Genomic DNA, 16,577 nt, shown 5'->3' with positions numbered 1-16,577 from the left:
TCATTTGGTTTATTCAAACCTGAGCGTCTTGCCAAAAGATGTCAATGATTATGAGAACTAACCCCCACGTTAAGAGTATTTCAAAACACAATAAATCCTCTCTAAGAGAATTCATTCAGTCTTTCTCATGTCTGGGGAGAGCAGACATGTCCGACCAGCTCTACTGTAATAATGGGACAGAGCTTTCAGGGAGGAGGGACCTCCTCTGTGACCCATTAAAAGACAGCAGCTATAAAGGAGCTAGAGGCGAGATCGAAGCCAATGCATCCAGAAGCATTCAGACGAAGAAGCGGCAGAGTGTGTGTCTGCGTGTGCGTGAGACTGCCTGTCTGTGTGCACAAAGAATAAATAAATAAATAAAAGACTCACTTGGGTGCAAACGTGTGAACGGGAGGCTGAGCCCAGAGCCGAGGAGACGGGAGCACAGTGAGGGAGGAGGACAGTGAGACAGAGTCAGACAGAGACATCAGAGCGTGGAACAGGTTCCCTCTGCAGCCCTCGCACTCAGCCTCAGCAGACATGCCTAACTTTGCCGGCAACTGGAAGATGAAGAGGAGTGAGAATTTTGATGAACTTCTCAAAGCCCTGGGTAAGCTCTCACCGCTCTCTGTTCTGCATGAGGTTGCCCATCCGTCATGTGCAAAATAGAAGAAGGCTTTTCTTGTGCCTTGGAAATGGCATGCAATGACTCCCCACAACATCATATTGTTGTAGCTCCCTGGGAACAGGAGGCAGAGATGCTGCTGAGGGGAAATCCCTTTACAGGAGATAAGAATGAGTGGATGCTAAATTCCTGCCTAAACAGACGTGGTATTGTTACATGAACAGAGAAGAGGGGGGGGGGCACAACATTATTCATGTTAAGCATTTAAGTAGGGCATGCATTAATGTCAGGGGAGATCTGTGGAGTCCCGTGTTGTTCTCATGTCTCCTGTCTTAATTTCATCCTTTGTCTTAGTCTTCACTGATGGTTGTGATGGTTTAGATCTAGACAAGTCTAACTGGGTCACTCAATTGTGTTGCAGTGTTTCGTCATGCCGGTACCGCTGAAACAGACAGGGACACCGCAAAAGGCTCAGTGTCTTTAGAATAATGTGTAAATGTGCAGGGAGAGGTCCTGCTGTGAAGCTCTCCAGGAGCTGCTGACACCAAACCGGATTATAATCTGACGTTTCAGAGAGGAACAACTCTAATTTCAGCCAAAAAAAAAAATGAATTGGTTACTCTAAAATCTCTGATTTGGCCTCTGATTTGCGGTTGCAAATGATCTTCAGATGCAAAGCACCTTTATATTCAAAAGCTGGTACAGACAAAAAAATTAAAAAAAAATAAAAAGCCATCTCCTTTTTAAACCTAAGCATTGATTTGGATTCACCAAACATTCGACCCCTCTCACCCCTTCCACTGTTTTGTTTTTATCGTTCACACGGCAACAGTTCCTCTGATCTGATCCTCAGTCCGAGGGGAAAAACCCTACGGGTTTAGCACCTCATCCAACGCATCAACGGCATCTGTCCGAGCAGATGCCCCGTAAGAGCTCTCATAAGAGGCCCGGTCAAAGAGAGCCGCAATGGGCAACTCATTCGAATTCCACAGCTGCAGGGCCGCCACTTTTCATCAACATCTTTCTAATTGTCTGTTGACTCTGAGGTTCCTCTACAGGAGGAGGGGATTGCTACGTCCAGAGTGCAGAAAGCAGAAGGTTGGGAACAAAGCTGTATGGACTGATCAGACTCACAGTTTGCTCACTGAGAGCTGGCATGGCTGTCTGCCTGCACTTGGGCACATTTCATGGACTGTTTCACGGCCGAGCCTAAATGTTGATTCCTTTTTAGGCCGGCATTGTGAACTTGTCAGTGTGAACTCTCATTTTAAGCTACATAAGCAAAACAGGTTTAAATATGAGCATGAGGAACTTTATTGTCCAAAAATATGTAGAAGAGACACTAAATTGTCTCGAACTTGTCCATGGCTTCTAGACCACATGATCCTCTGTAGAGGCTGTTAGTCAAGTGTTCAGTCAAGAGGGAGAAGTTTATCAAGGGATGCTCGAACATATCTAAAACATAAGTGCAAAATAGAAAAAAAGAAATTTCTTTGAAAATGACAACTGATTCCTTGGCTAAGTGATGCTCATGCATATTTAACGTTGTAAAAACACATGGCGTGCTTCCTCAGTTCACAGGGTGGGTCGAGTAAGCTGTCACATTTATTTGTTTTCAACCTTGGGCGTTAACCTAGCAGGACCACAGCGGTTTTAGGGGAGGATGATGTCTCAAAACTAATCAGAGCGGACTTGTAAAATCAAACTTGGCCAAAGTAATCTTTTAATATGGTTTTTTAACCTTTTGGCTTTATATAGATTCTCCTTTTTAGCCTGTTAGTAGGAGAGGAAAGTGGGAAAAAAAAAAAAAATCAAAGATGCAGGACCTTGGCAGGACATAAAGCCAGATGGCCGTGCAGCGTCAAACCAAGCATGACAAACACTTGTTTCAAGCGTGCGTGGTGCACCGTGCAGGTTCGAACAAAGGGAGAGACCAATGCTAACGTGCCCTGACATCCTTGAGAGTTTGGAGTTTTTCTTTTCCGGACACGACCGAACAATCCCTCAAACTGACCTCAGTGCCAAAATTCCACAGATTTCTCCCAGTCTGAGCAATAGTTGAGGTTTGTGTCAGAGCCACAGAGCAATTATTGTGTTTTTTCCTCTGAAATAAACACATTTCTGTCATTCTGGTGGTTGCTTCAGCACACAAAAGCCAATGCGAGGAGACATGCAGCTAGCAAATCTCTCTGTATCTTTGGTGCTGAGCTGATAGAGGCTGGCATGAGAGCCAGGAGAGGTCTAAATCTGGGTGGGGTGTATACTGGAGGCGTTTTCACAGCAAATGTGAGCACCAGCACAACAAATGACAGAAGTGTCATCTCTCTTTTTGCCTGTTTTATGTGAGTTTGTGTGCCTTCTTGTTTGTTAGTTTCAGATGTGGATTTGGCTACAAAAAAAAGATGTATATTTGTCCCAAATCTGCTTCTTGTGATGAGGGATGCTATGAAGCGATCTCTGACTCTTGACCACTTCTATCTGTGACACTCCTCCCCGTTAACCTGGTCTGGGTGGTGTCTGTTCAGGTGTGAATGCCATGCTGAGGAAGGTGGCTGTGGCAGCCGCCTCCAACCCCCAAGTGGAGATCCGTCAGGACGGCGAGCAGTTCTACATCAAAACGTCCACCAGCGTTCGCACCACCGAAATCAACTTCCACGTCGGTAAAGAGTTCAACGAGGAGACGCTGGACGGCCGAAAGTGCAAGGTAGAATCTCAACAAGAGTTCTGGCTGAACAGATGTTTGAAACTCAGAAGCTCTAAAATGAGCTGGAGAGCAACCATGACTTTGCCCTTTGCATAGTTTCAGCGCTATAAAAACTTTTTCTTTTTGCTTGCATATGATCATTTCAGTGGAGCTACAAGCAAGAGAGAAAACTAAAGAAATCAACGAAAACAAAATAAAAATGACTTTTATTATACAGTATTCCCATTACAGTCTGTTACTGTAAAACGTTTTCGTTTCAAGAGTCTGCTAAGTGTAATTTCTTTAATTTGGGACTCAGCAGAAAATGTTGGAAGCCTTTTTAGAGCACAAAGGTCAAAACTCTCTGAAATTAAGTTTGAGAGATTTAGGGTTGCAGGTAAATGTCTTAAAGCCTTTTTTTAATGGTCATTTTGTGGTCTTTTTGAAGGTTTACCTGCCGTTTTGCAGTGCCATGTGAAATATTTCACTCCACCTTGGCATTTTTCTGTTTTGCAACCTTTCCTTTGATTTGTTTGGTTTTGGGAAATTTATGTAATAGACCTACACGACAGACCCCTGTTAATTTCACTGGTGGAATGAAATTGATGGTGCAAAAGTTGAACTGATAATCAAAGAAAACTCTCTGTGTTATGCAAGCCTAACAACTCACATCCTCCCCAGAGCAACATCCCCATAGTGAAGCACAGTGGTGGCAGTGTGATGCTGTGGCGATATTTTGCTCTGGCAGGAACAGGGAGATTCAGAATCCAAGGAATGATGGGTGCTGCTAAATGCAGACAAATTCTTAAATACAACTTGTTTCAGTTTTCCAGACTGAGACAGAGGTCCACCTTCAGCATCACAGTGTTAGCAGGTTTAAAGGGGAAACGTTTAAAAGTCTTTGGAGGGTTTTATCAAAGCTTAGACGTCAGTCCAACTGAGAATGTGTGGTAGAACTTAAAGATTGCTGTAAACCAACAGAAACCATCCAGACTGAAGGAGCTGGAGGCGAGTTGTCTTGAGGAACGGGCAACGATCCGGTGGCTGAATGTGACATATTTATAGAGCAGTGGTCTCAAACTGATCCGTGAAAGGGCCGGTGTGGCTGCAGGTTTTTGTTCCAACCCTGCAGCAGCACAGCTGACTTGTTTCATTGAATCAACTGAACTGTCTGCACTGAAGGTCTTAACAAGTTCAGTTGATTGAATGAAATAGAGACACACCAAAAGAGTACTGAAGCTGCAATAGTTGCAAAACAGGGATCAATAAAGTACGGTATTCCCTGTTGGACCAAAAATCATTATTCACTCACAAGTTATCTACTTTTTTTTCTTGTCTTAATTGTTGTTTGTTTACAATTGATCATGTCTTGTGTCTCATTGTGGTTGTGTGCTTTGCATCTTAGTAGTCATTTGATCCACCTTTCAACAACAAATGCTAAATGTGTCCCCAAACAGAGGCTTTGACCAAGGGCCTCCCCCTGACCCCTTTATCCCTTGGACCTGTTCCCAGTAGGCCCGTTCAGTAATCCCTCCACAGTTTAACTTGGCTAAATGAACATTTCACCCCAGCGAGTAGCACTTTTTACAGTCTCCTCCTGTTTCACTCTTCTCACCCTCATTTAACTTTCCTAAGCATTCAGCACAGCCCATTTCACATTATTCAAACCCGATACAGTCAGACTGCTGCATGTCTGTGAAGCACACTGCACATGCTGTATGTCACAACCATTAGTTTGTCAGAATTAGCTCTATTTATGGGAGAACTCTGTAGGCACTAACCCCTCTTGAGGGAACAGAGGTCTTCTGAAAATAGGTGAAAATAAACCTTGGGTTTAAGACTTGGGGTTTTGGTCATGTCTGGAGTTAAAGGGATAGTTCGCCTCTTTTAACATGAAGCTTTATGACATCCCATACTATTAATATTATTTATGAAAATTTTCATAAAATTTGTACAAATACAAATGTATTACTCTTTTGAACGCATATTGTTTTGAGAAGCAAAACGCTTTATTTTTGTGGCCCCAGCCAACTAGCCGGACTACCTTCGTCAACGCCAAAACGAGGCTGGAACTCGGCTCACAGGACGCAGCAGGGGGTAAGAAAATGTTCATAAATAATGTTGCTAGTATGGGATGTCATACAGCTTCATGTCAAAAGAATCAAACTATCCCTTTAAGATTAGTTTGAGTTGTGTTACTATGAAAACACACTCAATAAAAGGCTGCGTTTGAGTTTAAGGACTGTATTAAACACAGAATCTGTTCAAAATGACCTGATGAAATGTTTGTACCCCGCAGCCTTAACAAGACGTGGTAGAAGTGGTTTTCCTTTTAAGCGACACAAATGAGTCAGTGAGTGGAGTCTCTGCAGCGATGGTTTCAATCAGACAAAATCTTAGATTCACTTGAAGACTGTGACACTTCTTGTCGCCATAGTAGTTGTGGATCTTGTGGGAGTGTGAGTTGTATGCTAATTGCAGATATGGACATTTTTAAGTCCCCATCTCCTCCTGTCAACAACCAAAGTGACACAGAAACATTACATTCTTTAATACATTTCAAATGCTTCTCTTTGCAAGAGCCACACATTTGTTGATCTTCACGTCAAATCTGCTTCTAAGCAGAGCTTTGATTTACATGTGTGCATCTCTTTGAAGGCACCGAGTGCTTTAAACTGTCAACATCACTTAGATAGATGTCGTTAATCCGTTCGTGTGCTCATGGTCCCCAGGACTCCCTCTTTGCTTTTGTTTCGGAGGGGTTGATAAAACATTCATATCTCCCTACCAATTGGCAACATCTTCACGTCTGACTAGAGAGATTAAGGACAGCTTGAGTTGGATTTGAGTTTCTCTCTGAGCCTCTTCAGGCCCTGAGGGGGGATTTTCTCATCCTCAGACAGACAGAGCTCATACTCAGCAATCTATAGTTCTTTTTTTATATATTTTTTGTTCGAGAGAAAGTTTGAGGGCTCACAATTCTTAGATCTCGTTACATATTCCACATTCCAGACAGCAATTGGTAATCTGCAATATATATAAACAGGTTTAAAAGTATTTACAATGGAAACAGACATACAAACTCTTGTGTAACACTCGTGTTTTGTTACAAGCAAGACGCTGGTTTCTAAGAAACATCTCCTGATATGATCTCAACACAGACATTTAAGTCATTTTATGTGATAAATACAAAAGCTGTGCAATTAGATAAAGTGGATGAGGCTGAATGTTTGTCCGGCCCGATAATGTCCATGTGAAAACAAATGACAACGAATCCCCCCAAGCTGAGCTCAATGCGTTTTCTAAGGTGTGTCAAATATCATTTTAATGACTCGTGACTTTCGACCACGTTTTTCTTTAACTGTAAGAACGCATATTTCTATTCGACGTTACAGGATAACGGTAAGTGCATTTGTTCTAATCTGTGATATCACGTTGCATTTTGAATGAAAAAGTAGATGGGAATGGAAGTAGAAAGGGAACTTAAAGCACTTAAGGATTTGTGATACACACTGCATGTGCTGTGTAATTCTGCCCTGTGAACGAGTCTGTATTTCACTTCTGCGGTCCAAAGCTGAATAAAATCTAATTCCATAAAGAAAAAAGAAAGAAAGAAGAGAAATCCCGCAGCTGGTAGAGATTCTCTCTCACAGCAGCATCGCACGCTGCCGTCCACAGATGCATATAATTCCCAAGAGAGAATGTATATATGTGACATATGTGATGTATTCACCCACCTGTATGTGCAAAGGAAAAATCCAAGTTGCATTTTGCTTTTTTTTAATGTCTTTAATTATCAGAAGAAAGTAATAATTCAGATTTGAGTGTTAGTTATTCTTTGAATCAATTTGAGACCAATGTTAAGTCTCCATTCCGTCTCTGAAAGTTCTTTAAACTATGGGGAGCAGGGAGCCTGGGAACTAGTCTTCAAATGACTACAAAGATGGCATTATGAACCACACAAACATCCTGTTCTATTCCTCGGTTATTCACCCAATGTGTGGATCGTCATATGGTCATACTCTCAAAAGTTCAAATAACAGAAAAGTGAAGAAAAGATTCCATGCTGAAAAGCCGTTGGGCAGCCAAACATAGGGATGTTTATGCTTGTGGGGAAGACAAACCGTCTGTGGATGTGAGGAAAATGCATAATTGCGTGCATAGACTGCATTAAGCCGAAATGAAGTAATTCACCCGAATGCCTGAGAAATTGGAGATGTACATTTCCCCCAAACCACATAACCCCGTGGGAGTCTGCAGCACAGAATAAATCAAGAGTTTGATCAATGCATTTTTGCCTAAATCACCAGAATTCACGTGCAAACTTGCTAAAAACAAACCACAACATAATAAAAAGAGTAAAGGGATAAATTGTCCTCACCTTTTGTTTTACAGTTTGAACTGTATAATCCAGTCAGTAATAGGGCAGACTTGATTTATTTCAGATCCCAGGAGACAGCGCGGCTCCTTCTGTCTGAGCCCTGGGGCATGCTGGGTAGTGGGCAGGGCGAGACGGTTCTCGTGTGGCTTTTCACCATGTGCAGTCACTCTGCTAACAAGTTAATCTGCCATAATACATTTCTCACATCTGTTTATTTGGTTGTAAACATGGACATCTCAGCACTGATAGAAAAATAATAGATATATGAGATAAAGCACAAACAGAAAGCTTCTCCTGAAGCATTTTGGATTTTAATTCATTCAAAGATGGACCGACTGGATTGGATTTAAAATTGCTCCTAATTCACCTGATTTTGATTCTGTTTGTTTTGGAATTAGCATCTTCTGTTCTACTGCAACATCCAGAGGTCTTCTAAGGTCGCATATTACACATTTGAAAGTATGTGACCTTCTTCTTTTAGGATAAATATGTATGTGGCCTTTGTACATATGATCCAACACAGTCAAACAGAAGTTTTTCACAAACCTTAATTTCGTAAAAAGTATCCTGGGACATCAAGTTCGTATCTCTTTTCCTCCACTTTCAGTTAGTAAGTTAGATTTTGTAATCACGATGTACATTGTTAAATGTACATGCTAAAAAAGTAACCGGTTAGGGTTAGGAAAACATAAGAACTTGCCTTAAAAAGACATTTTATTCAAATAAAAAAACTTTTTTTCTGGCTGATGAGAAAACATATATGTGTCCATAACCCCAAATACAAAGATCTTAGTTTTGTAATTATCTCACATTGTGAGACCGGCAAATTTTTAGCTCGTATTGAAATTCTAAGGAAGCAAGCCCAAGCTCAGCACAAACACACTGTACTAGCTTATAGTTTAAGGAAATGACAGATCTCTCCCAAAGTGGTTAACATTGTAAAATAATCAATTTTAAGTCAAACCTAACCATGTGATGCCTGTCCAATTTTTCATGTTGTTTGAAGATGGGGTGGGGTTAGTGTTTCTGTGGAGCGTTGGCAAACTCTCAGGTGGAACAGGTTGGCAGAGAGGCCTGAGGTGGGAATTGGCGGTGTCCAACTGCACCCGTGGTTAAAGGGATTACAGGCTGATCTGTGCCTGGCAAAGAGCAGAGGGCTGATTAACACCGCCACAAGGTTAAAAAGCTCCAGTCAGTATGAGTGAGTCCGTTTGGGATCAGACAGCATCCTCACACTTCCAGGAGGGGAAAATGATAAGGCGCTTCCTGCCTGTCCCTGAGGCGGCGCGCAGACAGCAGACGGTCATTAGCGCAGAGAGGAAGTCGTAATGAGGCAGTTATGTACCTGCTCTGATGGATGGAGCTGTTTGGTATAAAGTGGAAACGTCTTCAAGACAAATGAGTTTGTGTGTGTGCGTGTATTTCCTGTGCAGCTGATGCCTCATTCAGCATCTGTGGTGCTGAAAGATTTTCATATCAGCACATTAGTTTAATTTCCAGATTACAACAATTCAACTGGGTTAAACACTTTAGCCCAACTGGTTGCTATAGAGACAGACTTTTAGCTATGGAGTTACATGGTAGTGTGAACTGAACAAATATATAACGCTCAATAAAATGTCTTGAATAATGTATTGATAAAACTTATGGCTGATGCTAATGAAGGTCATTTTCGGCTAAAATTGATTTGTTGTGGCTCAGCTGCCTTGTAGATGTTTGTGATATAAAAGTGGGATGTATTCTAGGAACAGTGTGGCTGTGATACACTTCTAATTCTGCCTCTGACAGAGTATCATTTATCATAGCACGACAAAAAAATACACTCTCAGAGCACCATATTGGGTTCAGGTTCAGAGATGAAACATTCTCAGTCCATTCTTTGGGCTTCTCACACTGATTCACTATTATCAGGTAAAGGCAATATAACTGTAAGTAGTAATGATTTTTATCCATATATCCTAAAGTCACACATGGTCTGCTCTATTGTTATCATTTAACTTCTGACATTGCATTGATGTCCTTGGTATTTCTAACTATGTTATTTGTGTAAAATTGGGTGAAATTTTGGTTGGAGTTTACAACTTTGCCACTAGATGGCACAAACTCCTATCTGCAGCTGTTTAAGAATTAGACAGACTTGATTATGTAAAAGCATTCCCTGGGTGTGAAGGAGGCGTAGGTATAAAATCACACCGACAATTATAAACAGATAAGGTATGAAGCTGGTACATCCTTTGTCAAAAAAACTATCTTCTTTTCTAAATCACACAACAAACTGCTGAGACAGACTCAGTTTTATGCTTGGATTTTTTTTTTTTTAACATATAGGTGCAATTACGGACGTAATAGTTTATTTATAAGCCATAGTTTTCCCGCAGGATATTAATGATTTCAGCCTACTTAAAACACAAACTTTGGTTGATTAGTAGGGCTATTTGATCATTTTTTGGTTGATTTTCATTAAAGATGATGATATGGTTCATCTTCGATGAAGGTTTCATCATCTATCTCTTGATTTGGAATTAGATTATTTGACAGTGCTCATGAAAAAGAGTTATTCGCGTCATGTGTCTTTAGTACATGGCTTATGCTACTGAGAGAGTGATATGCAAACACTGCCATTAGAGAGATAATGTGAACAAATTGCGGGAAGAGGTAAGTCCAAAACAAAGTCAGTGTGTTATTTTGGTCTCATAAAAACTTTACATCTCAGAGATGTGTATACAAGCTCTATGAATGGCAACACCTATGTGTGAGAATTTGAGACAGAAAAAAATCAATGCAAGTCAGAGATTGAGACAAGTACCCACTAAATGAAGCTGTAGCTAACTGACGCTCCATGGGCTCTGGCTTTATGTGAACGACAGTAAAAAGAAAAGAAAGGGAGAAAAGCCCTGCTGTTTCCCAGCTTGGCAAAGAGAGTGGATGGCAGCTCGCAGGGTTCCTTCACCTTTGATATGGTGATTAACATTTAGCGCTGAGGGACTGCTTGATGCTGCTTCATCCACGACCGAGCAGTGCTGCTTTTTCATGCAAAATAATACAAGCTGTCAAAGACGCTGCCCGTAAGTCGCATTACAAAAATGCATCTATGCCAGGAAATACCGGAAAAGATTTTGTGGGATTTAATCGATGGTCTGCCACATCAGCTGGCTTTAATGTCAGCTGAAGATGTATCACTGGCTTAAGATGTTATTTAAAAAGAAAAAAGAAAGAAAAGAAAAACAATGTTGTAGAGAAGAAACACATTTCAACTGTGAGAGTCAGACGACAACATGAGGAGAGAAAAAGTGAAGATTTGTAAAGCCCAAAGGGAAGCCAAGCTCTACATTAGCCATCAGTCATACTTTGACGTACTAGTTGAATAATTATTTGCCTTCTTGAGATAATGGAGACCAGCAAAAAACATCAAATCATCTGTCATAAATACAGCTAACATAAGCAACTTATTTATTTCTAAAGATAGTAACTAATGATTAGATTTGATGTTAAAAGCGAAACAGAAAGCAAGAGTTTTAACTTCCCGAAATCTGAGGGACAGTGAATGAAGCATTATCTGAGGTCAAAGCTACACAGGGATAAGAAGCAAAGAGGCCGGATAACTTTGGAAAGTTTGGAAAGAATATTTACCCTGAAAATCTGCCCAAAACATAATGCTAGGTTATCATTTTTTATAGTTAGTAGTGACTTCAGACACTCAATTATATGCTCTTAAGCACAGAAACGTTTTTTTTTCTACATTTTTCTTTTTACATAAAATGCCTGCTTTAATCACAATGTAGTTAAAGCTCACTGATTCAACATGGTATACCTTCATCCTTCATCACCTGGCCTGCATTTGATGTCAGCTTTTTTACGCTCATAATTTTCCCCTCGAAGTTCTATGAAATTATCCAACCATATTTCAATAGAACCGTTATTTTCTCTCGCCTCAGTGCCGCTCATAGTCTGCACATAAAAGATGGGCGTAGTTCGTCATGTCAGCCATTGGTCTGTAGTTCAGAAGTTTTAAGTTCAACATAAAGCTCTCATCAGCTTGACTTTTTGCTCTCTGAAATGACATTCTTGAGGCGGCTATCGTTCAGGAGGAAGTGTTGTGGTGGAAGGTTGGTGGTTCAATCCCCAGCTTCCGCAGACCACATGTCAAAGTGTCGTTGGACAAGACACGGAACCCCATGTTGCCTCCGATGCCGTCATCGGTGTGTGTGATAGAGAGAAAGCACTACGTAGCCTGTAACACTGTATGGACTTGAATGTGGCTTGTTGTGTAAGGAGCATCTTGAGTGGTAAACTAGACTGGAGAAGCAGTTCAGAATGTCTCAGAACAGCTTTATCTATGTTTTGTTTTTTTGAACACCCACATACTGCTCTATACAACTCGTGTCTGCATTAAACTGTGGACACGTGGCTTTGATTTCTAAGGATGAGCACAGATGCTCCAAGCTGATGCAGGGTACATGAGGCTGCCATCACGTACACACATACATGTTAAAATGATGCTAAAAGCAATAGTCTCTTTGACTTGAAGCACAATCTTTCTTCTCCTCTTCTTTTTTTTTCTTAACAAGGTAGATATTTCACACTTCCTGTCTAAGCCAACAATTTATAATTTAGCCTCAAAGCCAATAAATTAGGTTCATATTCAGCTGATAATTGACAATGTTTATCTTCTCATCAAACAGGAAAAAAGAGAAACTTATTTCCTAAAATGTCCAACTTTTTCTCGAACAGAACAGCATTGGGAGACAATGGTAATGAAATTTGAGGGACGTTTAAGGACGCTGCAACTGATCAAATCATAAATCCTCTCAATATGCAGATGTCAATGCCACAGGGTCAACTTGTTCCTGATGTTCAAAGAATTCTGTGCTCTTTCATGAGCAATTGAAGGCCAGTTACTTCAGGGGAAAATTAGTTCTGAAGTTCAGAGTCTGACTAATCCTGTTGAGGTCATTCTGAATATTATTGAAAGGCTAAGAGGATTTATATTTTTTTTTCTCTGGACTCTCTGGACTCATAATATCAACGTTGTAACTGCCTCCACTTTCACAGTAGATGTTTATACTTGGCTGCAGGGATTAACTACCATTAAGTCACCAGCACAAGGGAAGATGGGAATCGATGTTGGGCTGAAAGACATTGAAAACAAGGGATGCTGCAGCTCATATCCAGCCCAAAGGGGCCTTCAGTTCTTTCCTAAGATGAGACCTCGTGATTTTTACATGTCTCGAACAATTTAACCTCTCACCTTCCAGCAGCAGATGGAGATATATACTCTAGAATGGGGTTACACATGCGGTTTTGACTTAACATGTCAACAAGGCAGCTGTTATCAGAAGTGCAACAACTTAAAGTTGATGTATGCAATTAGAGTACAATCTGCAATAGTAGATCAGCAAATTCATTTAGGAAGAGGCCACATTGCTGATCCTGAAATGGCTGTAGTTTTGTGTGTGTGTGTGTGTGTGTGTTACTATGTGATAAGAGCATTACTTGAAAGATCTAACACATTTTGCCCTTCCCACCTTGATGTCCCTCTCACTGCAGAGCCTCGCCACCTGGGAGTCAGAGAACAAGATTTACTGTCAACAGACTCTGGTGGATGGTGACGGCCCCAAAACCTACTGGACCCGAGAGCTGAACGGAGATGAGCTCATTCTGGTGAGCGCACAGCAATGAGTCACCTCCTCGCTCAGATCTTCGCGGTAGATCAGACAAAATGAAAAACTCCCTAAACACAAAAGCGCCAGAGTTCGAGAGCTTTACAAATTCAAACTTTTGGCCAAGCAAAACAGACAAAAAAAAAGAAGAAAACAGAATAAAGATCCCAATCACAAAGTATTATTCTGAATCCAAAGAACGCATGTTCTGATGGCTCACTTATCAGCACGGTTAGTCAGTTCTGTGGCTTGTTCTCACAGAGACGAAGAAGACATCGGATGCATCATGATGGGATTCAGAGCAGCTAGTGCGCCGCTCTGTTTGAGAAATAGTTAATGAAATGAGGTATGGGAGAGTATGAAGTCACCCTGGAGATTCAACCACAAAGGAAATAGAGAAGCCGTTTCCCAAGAAGCTGAGCTTTCATCCACCCCGTGGAGGGATGTGAAAGGAGAACAAGAGGAGCTCCTACTCTGACGCTGCAGTTATAGCCCATGTATTTAGACTGATTAATATGTGCAGGAGTCAGTGGGTCTAAAGCCTATGTGCAGGGGAGCAGTCGAGGACAAACTCACCAGACAAACAGTTCTCAGGGACTCAACACATACATTCTCTCAACTTTCATTGCTCCCACGCTATTCTCTGTTGTTCTTCCAAGTTTTTTATCGGGTGAATGTCTACAAGGCAAACACTTGAAACAACAATATAGAAGGTTTAGGCGATTAAAAAGTCATCAGAGGATGTTTGCATAGATTTATATTACAAGCCAGAGGCAAGTATGGATGAAAAGAAGGGAAATCGCATTAGATAATGCTTCAGTGTTTCATCTGAAACTCCTCTTTGTTCAGGCTGCTGAGCTGAGAGGGCAGAACTTATGAACTCCTCTGTGCTGAGTGGGTGATAAAAGCAGAATGCAGTACAGCGCCTGCCCCTCTGGTGACTTTGGCCGGCTGCCCTGGAGAAGCTGAAGCATTCACGCACTGATGGAGATCGATTTGGCCCAGTTGTGACATCAGCTGAGGCTCTTTGTTTCTCAGCTCTTCTCACATCACTTCTTCCTGCACACACCGGCAGAGTTACTGCCACACAACAATGGTGCTGAACCCTGTGGCTCAGTTTTCTGAGTATTTCTAATCAGCACAACATGCATGAAGCCATTTGTATCTGTAGTTTAGTAATAAAAAGCATGAACAAAATAAATAAAGATGCTTAAATATAGGCAGATGCTATAAGATTGTCTCTTTGTGCATGAAGCTTGCATTTGGAGATATAGGTACTTAAAGATAAACCTTGTCACACTTTGTTTGTGCTACAGCAGGTTGACTATGCCCATGAAAGCATGAAAGGCAAAAAGAAATAACTGTGGTGACCATCGACTTTGAGTAAAGACAAAAGGAAATAATTCTATTGATTTTTTTAGCTCTTTTGCATCTTACTTCCATCAGTGTTCCTTTAAACTCCACAAATGCTTAGTCCTGTAACTGATTCAATTAATTGGACATAATTAGGATGGCACACACCTCTTTGAATTAATTGATGGTGATTGTCAGAGTGTAAATCAAACTGTATCCGAAATCACTGAAGCGATCCACCAAAAATAAATACAAATTAGTGGATTCATGAAAACTCTGTGGGGATCCTGGAATGACCCAGCTCGAGTCTGAACTTTCACCTGCTCCACCATCTTCGGAGAGAGACCAGGAAAAAAATAGGCTGCATGCTCACCATCCAATCAGGGTTGAGCTTGAACATTTCTGCCAGAAAAAAAAGCTGTGCTGAAGTTGTACAATTATCCACACAAAATCTTGAGGCTGTCATTGCGCTTTAGATTTGTACAATTGTATATTGCTGTGAAAGTTACCCTCTCTTTTTATCCACCTAAACATCTTGAGATCATCTAAGTTGGGTGCTAAAACACCTTCCTTTCTCATCTATCAGAATACAAAACGATGAATAGAAAACATCTTTTTTTTATATTGTTCGACATATGATGATAATCAAATAAAAAAGTATTAAAATCCATGAAAATCATTGCACCCTGATAACCTCTCTCTGTGGGACAAAAAAACAGGAAAACCCACAATATAAGCTTTGTACATGATCTGCATGACCTGTATAATTGGTTTAGTCTGAAAACATTTAAAGACTTTAGTGGTGTTGACTTTCTCTTGCGCTACATCCGCATGAAATTAAATCAGAAATTTACACATCTGAGGACTGGACTGAAGCCCGTGCATAAATCAGTCTTGAGGAGATTGCTTTTGGTTTCATCACCAAGCACTTTCCTGAAGGGGAACTGAAAAATGTTTCTCTATCGTAATAACTATGAGCAACAATCAAAGGCAAAGCCTTATGGATAGTGAACATGGTGAGATTTCAAGCAAAGACTTTGCTTTCAAATTTTGCTGACTGTTTCTGTCAGACGAGGCGTTATTAATTATAGAAGAAAAGTGAAAAGGGAACATACCTTCAGGGAGTGGCTTTCATCACTTATTTGGTTGTACACCCAAAAGGTATTAAGCAGTCTGTCACAGCCCGTGTCAGATGTGCAGAGAGTTTAATTTCAGATACTGGAGAACTTTGGGGAATACTTGGCTTCCTCTTGGGGTGTTTTATAAACTTTAAGAGCTAATCACCATCACATGACTGATATGTAAAACTCTCTTTTTGTTTCCTACAGACGTTTGGGGCAGATGATGTTGTGTGCACAAGGCTTTACGTCCGGGAGTAAAGCTCTGCAACCTTTGTCTGGACCAAGCCCGGTTAAACCTGACATGCTAACTCATTCGCCAAGTACCCCGTGCCATCTCACAGCATCAGCCGTAATAATCTGCACATACAATAGCTGTCTCTGTAATCTGGTTTTCGTAGTGTAGTGAACATTGTGTCTGCCGCACAGTAGCTGGATATCTCAATGTCCATATCTGCAACCCTGGTGTCAGCTGTTATTGTAGGATTTAATCATCAGTTGCATCAATCAAGTGTTCATGTTTGATGAGAGGAAACAATAAAAAAAAAGAATGGAACAAATGGTACCAGAGACTCTTTTTTTGTTAATGCAAACATGAAAACTCGTGAAAAAAAAGAAACTGCAGCTCATAAAGCATTGCTTCAGTAGTAGTGGTAAAACACTGCAGTCCACACAGGATATGTCAGGAAAAGCGAATGTGTATTTCAAACAAGGTTTTCCATTAAGACAAAGAAAGTTTAGATATTTCAACTTTTTAACTCTTACTGTTCATCTATTT

General features: G+C 40.9%; 1 protein-coding gene across 1 annotated transcript; it reads left to right on the top strand.

The window, feature by feature from the left end:
* The first annotated feature begins 249 nt into the window (after positions 1-249).
* Positions 250-16,357, top strand: crabp1a (cellular retinoic acid binding protein 1a). Its single transcript, XM_075470376.1, has 4 exons — positions 250-589; positions 3,130-3,308; positions 13,216-13,329; positions 16,010-16,357. Exons 1-4 carry the CDS (start codon positions 520-522, stop codon positions 16,058-16,060), a joined length of 414 nt encoding a protein of 137 aa, XP_075326491.1. The 5' UTR covers positions 250-519; the 3' UTR covers positions 16,061-16,357.
* Positions 16,358-16,577: the final 220 nt, after the last annotated feature.

This window comes from Odontesthes bonariensis, chromosome 7, assembly GCF_027942865.1.
Source record: "Odontesthes bonariensis isolate fOdoBon6 chromosome 7, fOdoBon6.hap1, whole genome shotgun sequence".
Classification (NCBI taxonomy): domain Eukaryota; kingdom Metazoa; phylum Chordata; class Actinopteri; order Atheriniformes; family Atherinopsidae; genus Odontesthes; species Odontesthes bonariensis.
This window is presented reverse-complemented; position numbering and strand designations above follow the sequence as displayed.

Excerpts from the sequence above, each read along its gene's own strand:
- crabp1a (XM_075470376.1), top strand. The coding sequence starts at position 520 with ATGCCTAACTTTGCCGGCAACTGGAAGATGAAGAGGAGTGAGAATTTT. Across the intron at positions 590-3,129 it reads TGAACTTCTCAAAGCCCTGG|GTGTGAATGCCATGCTGAGG; the intron begins GTAAGCTCTCAC and ends GTGTCTGTTCAG. Across the intron at positions 13,330-16,009 it reads ACGGAGATGAGCTCATTCTG|ACGTTTGGGGCAGATGATGT; the intron begins GTGAGCGCACAG and ends TGTTTCCTACAG.